We start from the raw sequence: 21,374 nt of genomic DNA, 5'->3' as shown, positions 1-21,374 counted from the left end.
GCTACTATTAATCATTGTGCCCGGGTGCCTGGTCTGGGCCAGGCTGAGAACGCCACACTCAGGGCAGACGGAAAGCACTAGGGCAGCCAATCCCCAGCGCTGGTGCTCGCTGCTGTAATTAGCTTCACCAAGCCAGTAACAGAAGAGCTTCTGTAGCACCACACTGGTTAACCAGCAGCCAAACACCATCCTCCTCGGGCCTTCCAGCCCTTGGCTCCCATCCAAACACGTCTAATAAAGTGAGTGTCAAGGTTCCTTCCCCACTCTGAACTCTAGGGTACAGATGTGGAGACCTGCAGGAAAACCCCCTAAGCTTATTTTTACCAGCTTAGGTTAAAACTTCCCCAAGGTACAAACTATTTTACCTTTTGCCCCTGGACTTTATTGCTGCCACCACCAAGCGTCTAACAAATATATAACAGGGAAAGAGCCCGCTTGGAAACGTCTTTCCCCCCAAAATCCTCCCAAATCCTACACCCCCTTTCCTGGGGAAGGCTTGATAAAAATCCTCACCAATTTGCATAGGTGAACACAGACCCAAACCCTTGGATCTTAAGAACAATGAAAAAGCAATCAAGTTCTTAAAAGAAGAATTTTAATTGAAGAAAAGGTAAAAGAATCACCTCTGTAAAATCAGGATGGTAAATACCTTTCAGGGTAATCAGATTCAAAACAGAGAATCCCTCTAGGCAAAACCTTAAGTTACAAAAAGACACAAAAACAGGAATATACATTCCATTCAGCACAGCTTATTTTATCAGCCATTTAAACAAAACAGAATCTAACGCATATCTAACTAGATTGCTTATTAGCCCTTTACAGGAGTTCTGACCTGCATTCCTGCTCTGGTCCCGACAAAAGCAACACACAGACCGAGAGAACCTTTGTTTCTCCCCCCCTCCATCTTTGAAAGTATCTCGTCCCCTCATTGGTCATTGTGGTCAGGAGCCAGCGAGGTTATCCTAGCTTCTTAACCCTTTACAGGTGAAAGTGTTTTTCCTCTGGCCAGGAGGGATTTAAAGGTGTTTACCCTTCCCTTTATATTTATGACAGTGAGAGATCACTGAAAACCCAATTCACCATGTGATGGGCCCTGCCTAATTCATGGGCCATTCTGGTAAGTTTCACAGTCGCAACATTTTAAAAATCTTGAATTTCACAGTGTCTGATATTTAAATCTGAAATGTCACGATGTGGTCACAAATCATGAATATGCATTAAAAATATAAACACGTAAAGCCCGTACGTCAGTGTGTCTCAAATTGGGGGGTCCCAACTCAAAACTCATGTTCTCTCCACAGGTACCATTGCGGAGAGTGGACCAGATGATATGTCTGGGGGGAGAAAGCAGAAGGAGACTCCGCTGGTTGGAAGGCATGAGATGCGATGTCCTGAGGTTGGGGGTTCCACGACCACCACTCCCAAGAGGAGAAGGCGGGTGGTGGTGGTCGGGGACTCTCTCCTCCGGGGGACTGAGTCATCTATCTGCCGCCCTGACCGGGAAAACCGAGAAGTCTGCTGCTTGCCGGGGGCTAAGATTTGCGATGTGACGGAGAGACTGCCGAGACTCATCAAGCCCTCGGATCGCTACCCCTTCCTGCTTCTCCACGTGGGCACCAATGATACTGCCAAGAATGACCTTGAGCGGATCACTGCGGACTACGTGGCTCTGGGAAGAAGGATAAAGGTGTTGGAGGCGCAAGTGGTGTTCTCGTCCATCCTCCCCGTGGAAGGAAAAGGCCTGGGTAGGGACCGTCGAATCGTGGAAGTCAACGAATGGCTACGCAGGTGGTGTCGGAGAGAAGGCTTTGGATTCTTTGACCATGGGATGGTGTTCCATGAAGGAGGAGTGCTGGGCAGAGACGGGCTCCATCTTACGAAGAGAGGGAAGAGCATCTTTGCCAGCAGGCTGGCTAATCTAGTGAGGAGGGCTTTAAACTAGATTCACCGGGGGAAGGAGACCAAAGCCCTGAGGTAAGTGGGAAAGCGGGATACCGGGAGGAAGCACAGGCAGGAATGTCTGTGAGGGGAGGGCTCCTGCCTCATACTGGGAATGAGGGGCGATCAACAGGTTATCTCAAGTGCTTATATACAAATGCACAAAGCCTTGGAAACAAGCAGGGAGAACTGGAGGTCCTGGTGATGTCAAGGAACTATGACGTGATTGGAATAACAGAGACTTGGTGGGATAACTCACATGACTGGAGTACTGTCATGGATGGTTATAAACTGTTCAGGAAGGACAGGCAGGGCAGAAAAGGTGGGGGAGTAGCACTGTATGTAAGGGAGCAGTATGACTGCTCAGAGCTCCGGTACGAAACTGTGGAAAAACCTGAGTGTCTCTGGATTAAGTTTAGAAGTGTGAGCAACAAGAGTGACGTAGTGGTGGGAGTCTGCTATAGACCACCGGACCAGGGGGATGAGGCTTTCTTCCGGCAACTCACGGAAGCTACTAGATCGCATGCCCTGATTCTCATGGGTGACTTTAATTTCCCTGATATCTGCTCGGAGAGCAATACAGCGGTGCATAGACAATCCAGGAAGTTTTTGGAAAGCGTAGGGGACAATTTCCTGGTGCAAGTACTAGGGGAGCCAACTAGGGGGGGCGCTTTTCTTGACCTGCTGCTCACAAACCGGGTAGAATTAGTGGGGGAAGCAAAAGTGGATGGGAATCTGGGGGGCAGTGACCATGAGTTGGTTGAGTTCAGGATCCTGACGCAGGGAAGAAAGGTAAGCAGCAGGATACGGACCCTGGACTTCAGGAAAGCAGACTTCGACTCCCTCAGGGAACAGATGGCCAGGATCCCCTGGGGGACTAACATGAAGGGGAAGGGAGTCCAGGAGAGCTGGCTGTATTTCAAGGAATCCCTGTTGAGGTTACAGGGACAAACCATCCCGATGAGTCGAAAGAATAGTAAATATGGCAGGCGACCAGCTTGGCTTAATGGTGAAATCCTAGCGGATCTTAAACATAAAAAAGAAGCTTACAAGAAGTGGAAGGTTGGACATATGACCAGGGAAGAGTATAAAAATATTGCTCGGGCATGTAGGAAAGATATCAGGAGGGCCAAATCGCACCTGGAGCTGCAGCTAGCAAGAGATGTCAAGAGTAACAAGAAGGGTTTCTTCAGGTATGTTGGCAACAAGAAGAAAGCCAAGGAAAGTGTGGGCCCCTTACTGAATGAGGGAGGCAACCTAGTGACAGAGGATGTGGAAAAAGCTAATGTGCTCAATGCTTTTTTTGCCTCTGTTTTCACTAACAAGGTCAGCTCCCAGACTGCTGCGCTGGGCATCACAAAATGGGGAAGAGATGGCCAGCCCTCTGTGGAGATAGAGGTGGTTAGGGACTATTTAGAAAAGCTGGACGTGCACAAGTCCATGGGGCCGGACGAGTTGCATCCGAGAGTGCTGAAGGAATTGGCTGCTGTGATTGCAGAGCCCTTGGCCATTATCTTTGAAAACTAGTGGCGAACGGGGGAAGTCCCGGATGACTGGAAAAAGGCTAATGTAGTGCCAATCTTTAAAAAAGGGAAGAAGGAGGATCCTGGGAACTACAGGCCAGTCAGCCTCACCTCAGTCCCTGGAAAAATCATGGAGCAGGTCCTCAAAGAATCAATCCTGAAGCACTTACATGAGAGGAAAGTGATCAGGAACAGTCAGCATGGATTCACCAAGGGAAGGTCATGCCAGACTAATCTAATCGCCTTTTATGATGAGATTACTGGTTCTGTGGATGAAGGGAAAGCAGTGGATGTATTGTTTCTTGACTTTAGCAAAGCTTTTGACACGGTCTCCCACAGTATTCTTGTCAGCAAGTTAAGGAAGTATGGGCTGGATGAATGCACTATAAGGTGGGTAGAAAGCTGGCTAGATTGTCGGGCTCAACGGGTAGTGATCAATGGCTCCATGTCTAGTTGGCAGCCGGTGTCAAGTGGAGTGCCCCAGGGGTCGGTCCTGGGGCCGGTTTTGTTCAATATCTTCATAAATGATCTGGAGGATGGTGTGGATTGCACTCTCAGCAAATTTGCGGATGATACTAAACTGGGAGAAGAGGTAGATACGCTGGAGGGGAGGGATAGGATACAGAAGGACCTAGACAAATTGGAGGTTTGGGCCAAAAGAAATCTGATGAGGTTCAATAAGGATAAGTGCAGGGTCCTGCACTTAGGATGGAAGAATCCAATGCACCGCTACAGACTAGGGACCGAATGGCTAGGCAGCAGTTCTGCGGAAAAGGACCTAGGGGTGACAGTGGACGAGAAGCTGGATATGAGTCAGCAGTGTGCCCTTGTTGCCAAGAAGGCCAATGGCATTTTGGGATGTATAAGTAGGGGCATAGCGAGCAGATCGAGGGACGTGATCGTTCCCCTCTATTCGACACTGGTGAGGCCTCATCTGGAGTACTGTGTCCAGTTTTGGGCCCCACACTACAAGAAGGATGTGGATAAATTGGAGAGAGTCCAGCGAAGGGCAACAAAAATGATTAGGGGTCTAGAGCACATGACTTATGAGGAGAGGCTGAGGGAGCTGGGATTGTTTAGTCTGCAGAAGAGAAGAATGAGGGGGGATTTGATAGCTGCTTTCAACTACCTGAAAGGGGGTTCCAAAGAGGATGGCTCTAGACTGTTCTCAATGGTAGCAGATGACAGAACGAGGAGTAATGGTCTCAAGTTGCAATGGGGGAGGTTTAGATTGGATATTAGGAAAAACTTTTTCACTAAGAGGGTGGTGAAACACTGGAATGCGTTACCTAGGGAGGTGGTAGAATCTCCTTCCTTAGAGGTTTTTAAGGTCAGGCTTGACAAAGCCCTGGCTGGGATGATTTAACTGGGACTTGGTCCTGCTTCGAGCAGGGGGTTGGACTAGATGACCTTCTGGGGTCCCTTCCAACCCTGATATTCTATGATTCTATGATTCTATGAAAAGGGGGTCTCAAGGCTATTGTGCGGGGGGGGGGGTGTCATGATAGTGCCACCTTTACTTCTGCGCTCCCTTCACAGCTGGGTGGCTGGAGAGCAGCAGCTGCTGGCCGGACACCCAGCTCTGAAGGCAGAGCAGCCACCAGCAGCAGTGCAGAAGTACGGGGGCCAATACCGTGGTCCCCCGCCCCACCCCCATACACACACACAATAGCCAGACTTCATGGTCCGGGACAAGTTTTTCACAGCCATGAGTTTGGTAGGGCCCTAACCATATGTGAGGTTCTACTAATTGCGAATGGTCAGAGACTTACCCCTGGGTCAACATGTATCTCAGATCTTACCCAAATATCACACTGTCAGCCAAGCCTCAGTGAACTAACTGAAGCTTTATTAAGACGAGACACGTTATAAATGGTTAATAGCTCACACACAGACAACCGATTGCAAAGTCCTTACAGCAGGGTTGTGCAGCAATGGACAAGATGCCTGGCTTGTAAGGTCTCTCTGGTAACTTCCAAAAGATTGGCAGGTCCTCAGTCACCGCTTGCAATTTCTGGCCCAACCCAGGTGCATGGAAACTGACTGGCCCAACATGGAGTCCAGGGTCACATGAGCATGGAAATTTAGTGGGAAAAGATGGATCCTTAGGTCACATGTCCTGCGCGGTTTGCTGAATCACAGGGGTGGCCCTTGGCTCCTCGCTGACTGAAGCATCCACAGGAAAGGCCCAGCCGGGCAGGAGGAGTCTCTTCAGTGGCCCGCTGGGAGAGTGGCGTGGCCCACTGGGCCCTCAACACAGAGCTGGCTAGCCCTGATGGAGCTCCAGCTGGGGGTATCAGCCAGGAACACAACACACGTGTGCGGTACGAAGCTGTGGCCAAGAGTCATAACTTCACATCTAAAGCTGATACAGGCACATAAATTGTCAGACGTCGCCGTTCATAACTTGTCTATCGATACCGTACATGACGGGAGGTGGTGGAATCTCCTTCCTTAGCGGTTTTTAAGGCCCGGCTTGACAAAGCCCTGGCTGGGATGATTTAGTTGGGGATTGGTCCTGCTTTGAGCAGGGGTTGGACTAGATACCTCCTGAGGTCCCTTCCAACCCTGAGATTCTCGGATTCTCTGACTTGTTGAGATTGTGTAACCCCGGTGACAGCAAAGCTGGAAGTGGTCGATTTCCACCGTACAGCACCACGGTAACGCTGCTTACACTAGCGAGCGGCGGGGTGGGGCAGGGCGCGAAGAAAATAGCCCCTTATTGTTGAGATACAATGTTAGCAACCCGAGTGTGAGGAGCTCGAGGGGATGAGTGTGCACTGCAGTGAGTGCATATGGGGGGTGAGTGTGCACAGGAATGCATGGGTGAGTGTGCACAGTAGTGTGTGCAATAACCTAGTGACTCTCCTGCACTCCTGGCTCAGGCTGTGCCCCTTCTCCACCCCCCCCCCCCCCCGACCCCCCGGCTAAAGGCCAGGCCAGGGAGCGATGGGGATTCTGCGCCCAGAGATTCGTTAAGGCGGAGGGAGCTGGGGGGGCGGGGCTGAGGATTCTCATCCATTGGGACCCCCCAGCTCCTAGAACATTGACCCCCTCAATCCCAGTGGGATCCTCCTCGCTAAGACCCAACCCCCCTCCAGCCGCTGGCCCCACCACAAGGGCTCTGCCCCATCTGCGTGGGTGACGCTGGTGCCTTCTAGCTACAGGGAACCACTCTCCTCCTGCCCCACCCCCCGCATCAGTTCCTTTGCCCTGTACCTGCAGAGTCTCTTCCTCGAGGGGCCAGAGCCCCCACTGCCAGGCAAGGGAACCCAACCCCCCTCTGGCCCTGAGCACATGGTCTGGGTGGACAGGACTCAGCAGCTGCCAATCCCCCCCCCCCGTGCTCCCAGTGCCCCCCATTCTCCCCAGTGCCCCCCATGTCCCAGCAGTCCCAGAGCCACCAACCCCAGTGCCCAACTCCCCAGCCCTAACGCTCAGAGGGCGGCAGTGCCCAGCTGGTGAGCTCCAGCCCCACAGAGCCCTGTGGCTGCCCAAGGCCAAGGCCCAGGGTGGGACTGGCCCGGCCCCCACAGTCATCCCCCTGGCAGCACAGTGGGTTGACTTGCAGGACAGGCCCATGGGCTCAGCTCGACAGAACAGTCACACTCCAGAAAGCCCCCCCCCAACCCCCAGCCCAGCATCCCTCACCCAGCATCAGCCCCGCACTGCCTGGGGCCACTGCACAGGGGCTCAGGACACCTGGGGGCTAGCCCCAGCCCTGCCACTGTCCTTCTGGGTGGCCTTAGCCACGTCCCCTCCCCACCCAGTGACTCAGTTTCCCCTCCCACCCTGTGTCCATCTGGTCTCTTCAGGTCGGGGCCTGTCACTTACACGGAGTCTGAGCAGCACCTGGGTAGTGGGGCCTGGATCTCGGGGCCCCCTGAGGGCGCTGCCATGATACCCAGTGCTAATTACCTGCTAGCTCATGGGGGGCAGGGGCTCTGCTGCCCCCTGGTGACTACTAGGCAGTCAAGGCAGCGGCCCCCCCAGGGACCAGCCTGGCCCAGGGGATTCGAGCAGTGCAGGAGAATAAAGTCACGCCGGTGGGCGGGGGGGGGCAGGAAAATGGCTCCTGAAGCCAACTGCCCCCAGCATGCACAGCTGGTCCTGCCTCCCCACCAGCCCGCCAGCCGACCTAGGAGCCCCCACAGGCAGCAGAGGAGGGGCCCCCGCTAGCTGTGAAAACACACCCAGGGCAGAGGTCGCATGCAGCAGCTGTGGTAGGTGAGCTGTCGAGGCGCTCGGTGCGCATGGGGCTGGGCGATCGAGGAGCCTGGGGAAGGTTCTGCCCCTGGGTTTAAAGGGACGGGCACATGGGCGGAGATAGCACCGAAATGGAGGGGAAGTTGCGAGGGCCCACGCAGCCTCCCTCGACTGTCCCAGCAACGGGGCCGAGGAACATTGCCAGGGAAAGCCCAAGCATCCCTGAGACAGAGGTGTGGGCAGAGTGCAACCAGCACTTCCTAGCATGGCTGGTGCCCGCAATCCCGACCCAGATCCTGAAGGGACGGGGCAGGAAGGGGCTCCGTCTGGCAGGGCGCGTGGATGGGGCCGATTGCCCTAGGGCCGGGGCAGGAAGGGGCTCCGTCTGGCAGGGCACGTGGATGGGGCCGATTGCCCTGGGGCCAGGGCAGGAAGGGGCTCCGTCTGGCAGGGCACGTGGATGGGGCCGATTGCCCTGGGGCCGGGGCAGGAAGGGGCTCCGTCTGGCAGGGCGCGTGAATGGGGCCGTTTGCCCTGGAGCCGGGGCAGGAAGGGGCTCTATCTGGCAGGGCGCGTGGATGGGGCCGTTTGCCCTGGGGCCAGGGCAGGAAGGCGCTCTGTCTGGCAGGGCGCGTGGATGGGGCTGATTGCCCTGGGGCCGGGGCAGGAAGGGGCTCCGTCTGGCAGGGGGTCCGTACTCCTGAGATGCAGCTTCTCCGCTCACAGAGTCTCTGCCAATGTCCCCAGCAGGCTGCCCAGCGCCGCAGCGGGCAAAGTCCAGCCCCTGCAGCCTCCAGCTCGGATCCTGGCAGCCGGGCAGACCCTGACCAGGAGTCACAGCGGGTGCTGCCCAGCCCCTGTGGTCTCTGCAGCACCCCAAGCTGGAGGAAGAGATTTGACTTCAGTTTCTTTTTTATCATCACTGGTGGCTCGACCCCATCTTCGTGCTCTGTTTCCTGGGCTGAAAGAAGCAGGAATTCCTCTCCCGCTGCTCCCAGTCACAACTGCTACAGCTGAGCATATTTTTTCCTCGTTGAATAGAATTTTGTGTTCTGAAAGAAGTGGCCTCCTGCCTGATCCCGTGAATGAACTCATGAGCATATCAGCTGAAGGCGTGGACGTACCGGACACGCGAGGAGCCACTAGAGATGACCGCATGGCATTCAAGAAGTTCATTAACAGAGTTGTGCAAAATTATAACAAGAAACCAAGAAGGCTGTAGACGTCGTGCTTCATAGAAGGCTTGAGTAGCCGACTTTAATTTGTGTGATGATTTTAAAACCTAATAAAATGGTCATGAAACATTTTTCCATTTTCACTATGGTGCCTTACAGCCCCCCTTCACCCTCACAGTCTCACCCCTCATCGGCCCTGACCCCCCTCCCTGTAAATTTGAACACCACCCCCCAATTTTAATTCCCGGGGAAAACACTGCCTGCGAGGTCTGCATGGGCCACATGCATGGACCCAGCCCCTCCTGAGGACCCCCCTTCCTCAAGCAGGCAGGGCCGAGCTGACCCACTCATGAGTGGGAGTCACTTTCTGATGGCTGAGCTGGTAGGACGCTGTCCGGGCTTGACTGGCTGGTTGAATGGGCAGGACCATGCACCCTGCAGTGTGTAGCATGGGGCCCAGCAGGTGGAAGAGCCTGTGGGGAGGGTATTTCCTGGCTCTGACCAACACTCCAGCCCCCGGCTCTTCATTCAGCTTAGAAATTCACTTTATTTTATGCTGTGTTCCCATGATCAGCTTTGACACAACCCCCTTGAGCTGCACGGGCCAGTGCATCTAGGGTGACCAGACGTCCCGCCATTAAGGGCTTTGTCTTATATACGCAACTGTACCCTCCCCCATGAGAAAAAAATGTCCCAATTTCCCACACTTGCTATCTGGTCGCCCTAAGTGCGGCCTATGGAGCAATGGGCTCAGGCTCTCGGCACACTCAGGCGGACGTCTCTGTGTCGGTTACACTTAACTCACTACATCCTGCTCTTAGGCTTTTCTTCATAACCACACAGGCCAAAACCCTTTATTATCGTTGTTATTCGTGTAAATGCAAGTACAGATTCTGGAGCCCAGTTCTGCAGCATAGGGAGGGACAGGGGACTCTGCAGCCTGTGAACAGGTGGGGCCTGGCAGGGGGCTTTGGGGGAGAATCCCCTCCAGGGACTGGCTCTGGCTCCCTGCTCCACAAAGACACCGCGCACCCCCGTGGCTGAACGACCAGGGAAGGGGAGAGTGGGCTTGTCCTGCACATGGTTGTGATGTGGGGTCTGTGCCCGCTGCACCCCTGGGCCCTGCATGGCAGCACGCAGGAGAGAGCAGCCGCATGGGCAGCCTGCATGGCCCAGGGGAGGCTGCTGGGTGGGTCAGGCCGGCTGCTCGCCCGTGCTGGGACAGGGAGGGGCCGGGTGGAGCTGGGCAGAGACGCAGGGAAGCAGCGAGTTGATTTGTGTGCTGGGCAGCCCAGCAGGGTACCGTGGTCTCCCATCCCACCAGGCTCGCCGGCTCCTCACAGGGAGGTCGTTTTATTCTCCTTCAGCTCCTCCTCGTTGTCCTTCTCCAGCACCAGGTTGTCATAGCAGTTTGAGACCGTCCTGCTGAACAGGAGAGACAGCGAGGAAATGTGGGGTCCCAGGGCAGGGCTTGGGAGGGGGGGTGAATGGGCAGGTCCCTGGGACGATGGGTGATGCTGAAACTGTGTTCGGATCCCTCGGGGTAATGGCCGCTCGCTGGCTCCCCGGGCCCCGTTCCCACGTGTTCAAAGCACAGCTTGCCTTGCCCACACTGGGGCTTTAACACATTCGTTAGAATCCCCCATGGACACGGCGCTTGGCAGAGCCGGGCCAGTCACTGGCTGTGCAGCGGGCGCCCTGAACAGTGGGGCATTGAAGTGCCTCCGGGAGGGGAATCGTCAATCATGGGAGGGGGTGACCGCCGCAGAGCCAGGGAGCCAGCTGGTTGCTGTCCAATGGGCTCCGTCTGCCTGTTCCCATCCCAGCAAGCCAGTGGCTACCTAGTGCCTCCCATTTGCCACTGCACTGCTGGCCACAGCGGGGATGGAACCCAGAGCCTCCTGCTCCATAAAGCTCCACCCCTGAGCAGCGGGAGGATCCTCACTAGCCATTAGCAGTATAGGGTGCATGACACACAGCTGAGCAATCCCAGTTCCCACCAGCTGCAAAATCCACCTGTGTGGAGATCTCCCCTCAGAGAAGGCACCTGCTTGTCACGGTTCCCACTGAGGATCTGAGACAGGCACTGTGTGCAGCCCTCACCTTTTATATCTACCCAGCCCACTGCGCACCCACGAGCACCTGCAGGTACCCGTACACACATACACGAGCACACACACACACGAGCACACGCACACACAGGCATACACATGAGCACATACACATGAGTATGCACACAAACACACACACACACAGGCGTTGCTGTCGGGAGCCAAGCTTGCTTAGCGGCTGGGTCCCTGCTGGCTGCTTGGCCTCTACTCCCAGCTCTGCTGCCAATTCCCTTCCCTGCCTTCATCGCCTTTGTCATGCCTGTGAGTGCCCTGGGCAGGGCTGGCTCTGCGTGGGTGTCCCTGGCATACAGGGGATCTGAGCTCACTTGGGACCTCTAGATGTTACAGACACTCCTGTTGCCGGGAGATGCGTGTCCAAGCCACGGGCAGAGCCCATTTCATAGGGCCAATAGGCACAACAAGGCTGCTGGCAGGGCAGGGTATTCATGGGCGTCCCCAATTGGGAGGGATCCAGGCAGGGCCCTTATCTGGCCCCATCCCGTTGGCCCGGGGCACCCCACAGTCACCAACATATTCGCCCTCACAGCCCCTGTGGGGCAGGGCAGGGTCATTACCCCCTTGTACAGATGGGGACTGAGGCCCAGAGAGGTCTGGCCCGAGGGAGGGTGTAGCAGAGCCGGGAATTATAATCTGATTGCCAGGCCGGCACCTGACCACTAGGCCACCCTTCCCCCCAGGCCCAGCTGCACCTCCCCAGAGCGGTGAGGTCAGGGTTAGCTGTCAGGGCTGGGAATTACCACATGAGGCCTGCACCAGGAGCTCTTACACTGATACAAAGTCCAACCGCGATGGGTCCTGCCCTGCCTTCCCCTCCATCTCCAAGTGCAGGAGGCCGATCCGATCCACGCACAGGGAAGGCCAGGGACTCGCCCCAGGCCATGCAGCAGAGCCAGGAACATCGGCCACCCATGCTGCTCCCTTGGCCACCAGCCCACGCTGCCTCCTCCCCTCACTGGCTGAAGTGAGCACCAGGAGAGCGGGCACTGCTCAGCCCTGCTCTGCCACCAGAGTCGTTGTAGCCAGTGAAAATGGGGGGGCATAAACCCCACAGAACCCCCAAAATGTCGCTGCGCCGGGGCTGCAGCCAGAGAGGCGGACGCTCTACCTGGATTGGGCAGGCTCTTCCAGCGGCTCCTCCTCATTCCTGTGAAAAGAGCAAGGGGGACAGGGAGTCAGAGGGCGCCATGCGGCGGGGGAGGCGGGGGGCCTGAGGAGCCCCAGCCAGCGCCAACAGGAGGCTTCCCCCTGACTTCAGCGAGCCTTGGTACCGCGTAGCCGCTGTCCCCAGTGCAGCGGGGCCCCCGTCCAGCTCTGGATAAAGAATGCGCCCGTCCCGATGCCCAGTCAAGCACTCAGAAGTGCAGCTGGTGGAACCCTTTTTGTCTGAGCCAGGGTCCACAAGCAACTGTCCGCTTTGCTGAACTTTTTTGATTTCCCAGCAGGAAAATGGATGTTTCCGTGCCTGGCTGCCCACCAGTGGCTCTTGTCCGCTTTCACTCTCTGCCAGAGAAACTGTCAGAAGCCCCCCAGGGCAAAGAGCCGAGGTGCTCAGCCGTCCCCTCAGAGCTCTCTGCCTCGCCAGCTCCCACAGCTGTGGGTTGGCCAGGGGTGAGTGCCCCCAACTGCTGCCTCTCCAGCCCAGGGGAGGGGTCAGTTTCACGAGTGAAATTGACAAGAGCCATCCAAGCCAGCTGAAAAATACAAACATTTTCCCAGGAAGCTATTTCTGTTTTCCCGTCAGCTGTGCTTGAATTAAGACATGCCAGAGCAACAATCGGCCAGGCCAGGCCACCTTAATTCAGCCCCCTTGCGAACGGCACACAGGAGCCAGCTCTCGGGGGTCTCTGTCCAGTGTCTTACACACACGAAAAGAGCCATTCTCCTCTTTCAGGCCTCTGCCTCCTTCACTGTCGGTCCGGGACGCTGAATGAGGCAGGGGGTCCTGGAGGGCAAACAGCGCATCATCCGGTTGGGAAAGGCTGTATTGTCATTAGAGCTGGCTTGGTATTTTTCAACAAAATGGTGGTGAGGGCGGGCTGGGGGGGTGTTAGAAACGGCCAACTCATCAAAACCAAAATGTTTCACAGAAACGTTTCCGTTTTGACAAAACTTTCATCGGGAAAGTGTCTTGGCTCCAGGCTGGAATTTCTGGCTAGGGAGCAGCCCTCACCCCAATGTGAAGGCTAGCTTAGTGGGGCAGGGGTGCTTATCTGTGATGGAGAAGAGCCAGGGTCAAGTCCCTGCTCCAAATTAGGCAGAACAGGGACCTACAGTTGGGATTGTCACATCCCAGGGAAGTGCCCGCAGCAGTGGGTTATTCTGGGTGGGGCCACTCTCTTGGGTGGTTTGGGGTGACAAATTTGGAAAGGTCTCGTTCTCATTCTGACATGGAATGAGAACAAATCCGGCACTTTGCCATTTTCTGCTACCTGAAATTCTCATTTCTGACCAGCCGTACCCCCGGTGTGAATGCTCCAGGGGGATGAAGTTAAATAAAAGCAGAAACTGCATCATGCATGATCATAACAACCATCCCCCAGAGAGCCACAAACAGGGCTGCCACCCAGGACCTTTAGATCCACAGCACAGATCCTCTGCTACTTAAACTTAAGGAGTAGGGAAGCTAGCTGAGGTAGTAGGTTGTTATCCTCCATCTGGACCAGTCATGTGAGGGTACCTGCTAGTGGCTCACACAACTATTTGCAAGCCAGAAGAGGAATGAAGGGAAGCTGGAATGGTGGATGCTGCTCCTGGCTCTCCAAAGGAATATCATCTAGATCAGGGGTTCTCAGCCCATGGATCGGGACCCGAAATTGGGTCGCCAGAATGTTTCAGAGGGTGGCCTGGCAGCTCCTGTGGCTCCGGTCCCACGGGGCTGGCTGGGCTCACCCCCTGCTCCAGGCACTGCAACTCCGGGGTTCCAGGGTCACTCAGGTTTGGCCCAGCTGTCATGACGCCGGGAGCCTGGGCAGGCCAAATCTGAGTGAGTGGCACTGCCACCCCGTGAGCTGGGGCACAGCTCCACTCACACCAGTCAGGGGCACGGGGCAAAATCTTGCAACCCCCAGAGCTGAGAGCCAAGCCCAGGCAGCCCTACAGCACAGCACTGTGGGGTGAGTGCTGGGGCGGGGCAAGATCCAACTGAAACCACCCGGGGCCTCCATCCCCGGGCTATTTACTGGGTCACAACAAGTCATAGCCATTTACAGAGGGGTCGTGAGCCCACAAAGGTTGAGACCCCTGGTCTAGTGTGTGCAGACACCACAGCCAAGCACTTCCATTCAGGCTGGTTGCTCGGAAAGGCCAGTCGCTGTGTGGATGACACTCGCGCCCACTCGACTAGAGACGGCTCTGCCTGATGTTCCCCCTCCGCAAAACAGGACGGGGCCTGGTACTTGCCTGCCTCTGACAGGTGCTGTGACATGCACAGAATTATTAACTGAGTTTGGGGGAGAGACAGGACTAGAATCCACAGTGTCCTGCTGGCTCCCTCCCAGCCGGCCTTCCTGCTGCCGCTTGTCCAGAGCTCAGGCTCTCTGAGCCTGGAGCACGTTCAGTGCAGCTGGAATGGTTAGAGACTTCAGCAGCGAGCTTCCTGCAAGCTCTCCTGAGCATGTGCAAATGGCAAAAACTTGGGCAAAGCCGGATGAGTTTTCATGGGCACAGCAAAAGGCACCTCCCTGAACCAAGGATCGTACCCTTGCCAGGTGTTTATGTTCCTGTGCCAGAGCATGGAGGCGCTTGAGTTCTTCAAAGGAACGGGCAGGAAGGACCCTGGCAAAACCACCTAATTTCCCCAATCTTGTTCTCAGAAAGGCTGGACTGTATCAAGCCCGACACTGAGACCCAGCTGGAAAATTTCAGCCCAAACTGGTAAAATTTGTCAACGTTATGAGCAGCTGAAAACAGGGGCTGATAATGGAAAACATTAGGCCATTTTTGCTACAGGTGGCACTGCCCATTTTGCCTGCAATAGCCTGGCGCAGCAGGGACTTGGTACTTTGTACACACTCTGTGCCCCGTGCTCCCTGAGGCAGCAGTATGAGCAGAATGCAGAGCCCAGGTGTGTCCTGATATGTGGAACGAGCCACAGATAAGCACCAAACTGCTGATTCCAGCCCTGGAGACACCAGAGGGGAGGGTGACCTTCACCAGGCAGCGGGCTCCACTCCCAAGATGACAGGGAGCTGATGCATTGTGCCCTGTGACAACACATTTTGTTCAAGGATCTCAAAAATGTTTTACAAATATGATTAGTGATCGCATAGAGCGTCCTGGTGCTGTGTGGACATTGCCTACAGCACCCATTCACCCAGCCTCCTGGGGGGCAAGAAGCTCTGTTATGCTCTTTATATAGATGGGGAAACGGAGGCACAGAGCGGGACAGGCACTTGCCCACAGCAAGTAAAGTCATTTGCCCCAGGCATGTCACTAGCACAGCTGGGAACGGAACCGAGGAGCCCTGACTGCCTGCCCACCCTGCTCCAACCACTAGATCCCACTCCCCTCCCACAGCTGGCAGGAGAACCCAGGAGTCCTGACTCCCAGCCCCTGCCCCCGCAACCTACACTAGTCTAACCAGCACTGCCTGCCGGTCGCAGCTCTTTGTGGTCTCAGACCATCCCAGTCAGTGACAGTGGAGAGCAGGTGAGGGGGCCAGAGGGCCCAGGAGAGCGGCAGGCGCTCTGCACCACGCAGGATTGGGCTGAGGGGAGGGTCTTGTGGCCTATGCCCCGTCAGACAGGGAGCCCACCTGCGCTTCTTGTAGCACCAGACTCTGTTGATGATCATCAGCATGACAACGATGAAGAGGAAGACCACGACGGCCGTCAGCCCCACCAGCCAGGGCTGCAGCGTCCTGGAGCCCTCAGTGGTGCCCTGCGCTGCGCCTGCCAAGCCAAAGGGAAAGGCTCATTCTGGAGGGGGAGCTGCAGCTGGATCGGGGGAAGCTGGTGCCCAAGGGGGGTCCCTGGATTGCTTCAGTGATTGCCTCAGGGGCTTCAGCCTCCAGCTCTACTCATGGGCCGCAGTAGTGATCAGCGGGGACTGACCCTCCCAGGGTATCTCCAGCACCCCACAGCCCTGCTTGCTCCCGCAGACCCAGCCCTGCAGACTTCCCAAAGCCCCCCACCGCCTAGCGCAGAGATGAGGCCGGGGAGCCCGTGCCCGGGGCCCAGAGAGGCAGGGACGGGCCCTGTTCAGACCCATTTCCTGCTCCCCTCTGCCAGGCTGCCCACCCCATGCTCTCCCACCCCCCACTCGGTCTCAGCTGGGAGGGGGCGTCCCTACCGTCCTGGGCCTGCGAGGAGGCGATGAAGAGCAGGGAGAACAGAACAGGGCGCAGAGGAGACATGATGCCCGGCTCACGCGGTGGCTGCCGGTTCCCGGGCACCAGGTGCTGTCCCAACCCAGGGGCGGCACGGGGATTGCGCGAGGCTAGTGGATCTCCCAGCAGACAGAGCCCACAGCCAGTGTGGGGAACAGCCCGTCTGATGGCTCAGGGACGCCAGCCAGTGGGTTTATTGTGCTCAAGAGGGCAAATGCCAACTTGTGTTTTAAAGGTACCATGGCAACCAGATTCCTTTAACCCTTTGCAGGCAGCCGAGACAGACGAGGAAGCGGAGAAAATCCCAGGTTCCAGGCCAGGTGCCGCCCAGAGAGCTGGCTGAAATTTGTCAGGCAAATTGTTTATTTGCTGCCTAACGCCAGCTCAGCCAACCCGAAATGTGGCATGCATGTGACACGGTCAGTTCCGGCCGGAAAACACGCTCCAGGCCAACCAACTGGGCAGCGTTTGTCCTAGCCAGTGGGGGGCACTGCCCAGGATACTGGAGACCCCCATCTGAGCTGCCCTGAGGGGCGAATGGGGGCTGTCCACGGCTCGGCGCAGACCCCCGGGGGAGGCAAAGCCGCTCCCTCTAGCTGCTCACACAGTCCCCTCCTCCCAGCCCTGTGCACCCCGCTGGTCAGGGGGAGCCAAGCGGCCAGCTCTGCTCCTGAGCCCCAGGGGCAGGTGGCAGGGACAGGCCCTGGCTCTGTAGCTCAAGCTGCAGCCGCTCATGCTCTTCGCCCCCGAGGTCTCCGGTTCAATACCCAGGGGGCTGGCGAGGTAGCAGCCACCCTCAGGTGCTGTACCCCTCCTGCCACCCGGGGAGCCGCAAAGAGGTGACTGCTGATGGGGCCCTGGGGGGGACAGCTCAGCTCTCCAGGGAGCGGGGGCCTTTCACCACCCTGGGTTCATGTGACGCATCGATTGTGCTAAACATTAATGGTGTTATCTGGGTGCCCTGGGGTGACTCACGCTGGCCAGAGACTGAGTGCCAGCTTCCCCTAGCGATGCCCGGTTAGCGCCCCTCACTTGTGCATGCAAACCCCACTCAGCGTTCGTCACACTGATCGTGGTGTGGCCCCCTGGGAACAGAGCAAACAGACCCATCGGGGGCAACGGTCGAACCCAGCAGCGGCATGATCCAGGGGTGGGGTAGTGCCGCAGAGGGGATCAGCTCGGGGGGCAGGGGAGGAGAGGGACAGAGGAGCAGGAGTGGGGTGAAGCTGAGCAAACAGCCAATCAGCAGAGGAAGTCCAATCAAAACAAAGCCATAGACACACACACACCCCAGCTATGGAGGGTTTCCCCCTTCGCACCCAGGCCCACGGTGATGCCCCCTCTGGGGCACCAAGTCTGCAGCCAAGGGATGGCACGTGCTGCCCCCTTGGTCTGTCCCCCCTCTCCCCATATGTTCTCCCAGCCCGTGGGCCCCTTGGTTTGGGGGCTGAGTCTTCAACTGTGGGCCACGGGCAATGGGAGGTGGCAGCCGGCCCTGGGGAGCTCAGACCCATCCCTGCGGCAGGAAGCTGTGTCCCTTGGGGAGGGGGGTGGCGTGGGGGCAGACAGCCAGCCAGCCCTCTGCAGTTTGGACTTTGATGTGGCCGCCGAGTGCCCTGACGTAGCCATGCCAACGGTGCCAAAGTACAGTCAGAAATAAACGCTGGGCGTCTTCCGAGCACCCCGCCCCTTTGGGAGGAGTTGGCCTCTGGCCCATGCTGGCACTGGGGCCAGGGCATCTCATCACAGGGGGGCAGGGGGAAGTGCTGGGACTTGCATCCCACATCACCAGGAGCAAAGGGCAAACTCCTGGTCCCACTGAGGCCAATGGGCATTTGGCCACTGGCTGGCCGGGAAGCAGCATCTTCCGGCCAAGCAACACCCCCTTCCCCAGAGCAAGCCCCATGCACCTGGTTCCTGCTTCTGGGGCAAAGCCCAACCTGGAGCCCTTGTGGAGTATCTCCCCTTTGGTTATTCCTGGAAGGGTCTTTCCCCTGCAACAGGCTGGTGCAGACAGTAAGGTTGCCAACTTCCTAATCACACAAAACCCAAAACCGAATACCCCTGCTCTGCCCCTTCTCTGAGGCCCTGTGACGAAGCGGGACTGTTCTTAATGTTTCCTCTGAATATTGTGGGGGTGCCTCAGTTTCATCCGATGAAGTGAGCTGTAGCTCACGAAAGCTTATGCTCAAATAAATTGGTTAGTCTCTAAGGTGCCACAAGTCCTCCTTTTCAGTTTCCCCTCTGCAGTTCTTTAGTATCTAGGTGGTGGGATAAGGGTGTATGATCATTGCAGAGCCGTAGAGGGCAGGTGTGTGCAGGGGTCTGGACACAGAGAATGGCCGACACCCTGTTTCCTGGCAACTGATGGCCTGGGCCCTTCCCCCCTGCAAGGTGAGAGCTAAAGGGTTGGAGAACAAAGGAATCCGGTGACCTCCTGGCCCAGAAAGGGACAAAGCCCAGAGGAGGAGGGGCTGGAGAGAGTTTCAGTTTGAGGCTGGCTGGGGACATGGAGTGAAGGGCAGACGGGGTTGTCTGGCTCACTGCCCCCCAAAATGGACCCAGCTGAGGGGTCCTGTTCTCTGCACCTACAAGGTCTGTTTTAGACCATGTTCCTGTCATCGAATAAACCTCTGTTTTACTGGCTGGCTGAGAGTCACGTCTGACTGCGGAGTTGGGGGGCAGGACCCTCTGGCTTCCCCAGGACCCCGCCTGGGTGGACTCACTGTGGGAAGCCCACAGAGGGGCAGAGGATGCTGAATGCTCCGAAGTCAGACCCAGGAAGGTGGAAGCCGTGTGAGCTTCTTGTCCTGGAGACAGGCTGCTCTCAGAGAGGAGACTTCACCAGAGTCCTTCCTGGCTTCGTACGGAGCAGTTCCCGAGCATCGCCCAGGGACTCCATGACAACTGGTGTCAGCGGTGGGATGTACTGCACCCCATGGATGGCGCTTCCTGCAGTAACTGACTGGGGAGCAGTAAAACGAAGGGGGATTGACAAGGACAGGCGTGCTGAAGGCTCAGAGAGGAGTGGTTTCGGGGGGTGGTTAACCCCTGGGAGTGTGTGACCAGCGAGAAGGACTGTGCAGTAATGGGGTCCCCCTGGGAACTGCGGTGAGCAGTCTCGGGGGCAAAGGAGCCTGCAGCTTGGCCCTGGGAGAGAGAAGGACTTTCGTAGTAACAGGGTTCCCCTGGGGATTGCAGCGAGTGGTCCCGGGGCGGAGGAGTCTGCAGCTCGATGCTGGCAAAGAGGTGGTGACCTCGAGAAGGGCTGGCACACGAGGGGTTCTCCCTGGAAACCGTGGGGAGCTGAGAGCACACAGGCCTGTGAGTCCATGACAACTTGGGAAGAGCGGAGTGATGGCCTGTCACCATCTCCTTAAGAAGGACATTGTAACCCTGTGCAGAAAGAGAGGGTTGAGCATTGGAAAGTTCACCAAAGCACAGTTAATCGTGCAGCTGGAGGAGGATGACCAGGAGATTCCTGACCCAAATGGGGCTATAGCAGGATCTGGGAGCAGCTGGAGTGGTAGCCAGGCATCCCCAAGACTCCTGTCCCCGACCAGACGAGGGTCTTCATGATCGGGTTCCCCATCAGGGGATCGGAGACGGACGGGATTGGAGCTGAGTCCGAGAGAGCAAGAGGACTGTGAGAGACAGCGAGAGCCCGAGAAAGAGCTGCAGAAGCAGCAGCAGCATGAACTGGCGGTGGTGAGCGGAGAGGCCTAGGGGACCTCCCAGGGGTGCGTGGGGATAGACCCCGGGGGGCCAGTTCTGCAGGTAACCTCGAGACTAAATTGCTGCCCCTGGTTAAGGAGGAGCGGGGGGAGGTGGATGCCCACCTCACTGCCTTTGAGCAGGCTGGAGATTTGAACCAGGGGGACCCTGCAGAAAAGCCCCGGTATCTATCTCCCTTGCTGGGTCCCAAGGCCGTAGACTCCGTCAGCCAGATGGGTGGGCAGGTGGACAGGCTCCCACTCCTGGCCCTGGCCTATGTGTCTGTGTGGAGTCTCTTGGGCTCAGGCCCATTGGACCCCCAGTGGGAGCGGAAGGTGATGGTCAATGGGGAGACATTCCTGGGGTTGCGAGATCCTGGGTCAGAAAAACTGTTGTCAGGCCCTGGGTGGTGCAGGCTCACCAGATGCTGAAGGGCTGTGTGACCTGGGTGAGGGTCCCAGGGATGAAGCCCCTCGCCCTGCCTATGGCCCAGATCCCTGTACAGACACAGGAGGGGTGGGGCTGGCTGGTCGTTGGGGTTCTCCAGCATATCAGCTGTGAGGTCCTGTTGGGGGGTGACTGTGTCTCTTTGGGACCGGATCCAGGCCCTGCTCCTGTAACGGCCGAGGATTTGAATTTGAATCCAGGGAACCAATTGACTAAGATGGAAATTGTCAGTGAAAATGCAAATGACCTGGCTGGCAGGGGGAGGAGCGGCCTGGCTCAGGCAACCTGCCTGCCTGTAACCAGACCCCTGGGGCTGGGTGGGAAAAAGAGATGCTCCTCGCCCCCTTGCACACCGGAGAGGGGGCTCACACTGGCTCTGATGCAGTGAGGAAAGCAGCGAGCTCACTGCCTGCCCACACTGGGAAGCAAGGGCAGCGCTGAGCACAGTGGGAGCTGAGACCCCAGCTGAGTGGGGGGACCCACAGGCAGGGCAAGTTGGCTACCAATCTGGTCCAGAGGCGCTGCTGGGAAGTGAGTCCACGGCAAGGATGGAGCTACCAGGGACAGGGCTCAGCGGGGCTGTGACCCCAGGCCCAGCCAGCGAGAGGGAAGACTGGGGAGCTGAGTCTGCAGAGCAGAACAGCTGGGTAGTTAATCTCTCAAGAATGCAGGGGATGGCAGGTCTACTCTCATCTCTAGACACTTTGGATAGGACTTGTAGTCTCTCAGTGAATTGAACATCTAGTCCCTTGTGGAAGCAGAGGTTGGTAAGGGAAGGACAACAGAGCTTTGAGAGGTTTCAGAGTAACAGCCGTGTTAGTCTGTATTCGCAAAAAGAAAAGGAGGACTTGTGGCACCTTAGAGACTAACCAATTTATTTGAGCATAAGCTTTGGTGAGCTACAGCATCCGAT

General features: G+C 56.9%; 2 protein-coding genes across 3 annotated transcripts in view; one reads left to right on the top strand and one right to left on the bottom strand.

The window, feature by feature from the left end:
- The window catches only part of NFIC (nuclear factor I C), a 361,746-nt gene that overhangs the window by 158,874 nt on the left and 181,498 nt on the right, over nucleotides 1-21,374 (top strand). The window lies entirely within an intron of this gene.
- On the bottom strand, nucleotides 9,671-16,501 carry SMIM24 (small integral membrane protein 24). 2 transcript variants are annotated; one of them, XM_037885773.2, is made up of 4 exons: nucleotides 16,264-16,501; nucleotides 15,728-15,863; nucleotides 12,080-12,118; nucleotides 9,671-10,267 (listed from the first exon to the last, which is right to left on the bottom strand). In XM_037885773.2, the coding sequence occupies exons 1-4, from the start codon at nucleotides 16,325-16,327 to the stop codon at nucleotides 10,180-10,182; spliced, it is 327 nt and encodes a 108-aa protein (XP_037741701.1). In that variant the 5' UTR covers nucleotides 16,328-16,501; the 3' UTR covers nucleotides 9,671-10,179. The 2 variants fall into 2 exon arrangements, with proteins under 2 accessions (XP_037741701.1, XP_037741702.1); XM_037885774.2 differs by having other exon boundaries at nucleotides 9,671-10,264.

Source organism: Chelonia mydas, chromosome 25, assembly GCF_015237465.2.
Source record: "Chelonia mydas isolate rCheMyd1 chromosome 25, rCheMyd1.pri.v2, whole genome shotgun sequence".
Lineage (NCBI taxonomy): Eukaryota > Metazoa > Chordata > Testudines > Cheloniidae > Chelonia > Chelonia mydas.
Note: the sequence above shows the minus strand (reverse complement) of the source record. Positions and strands in the feature narration are given on the sequence as shown.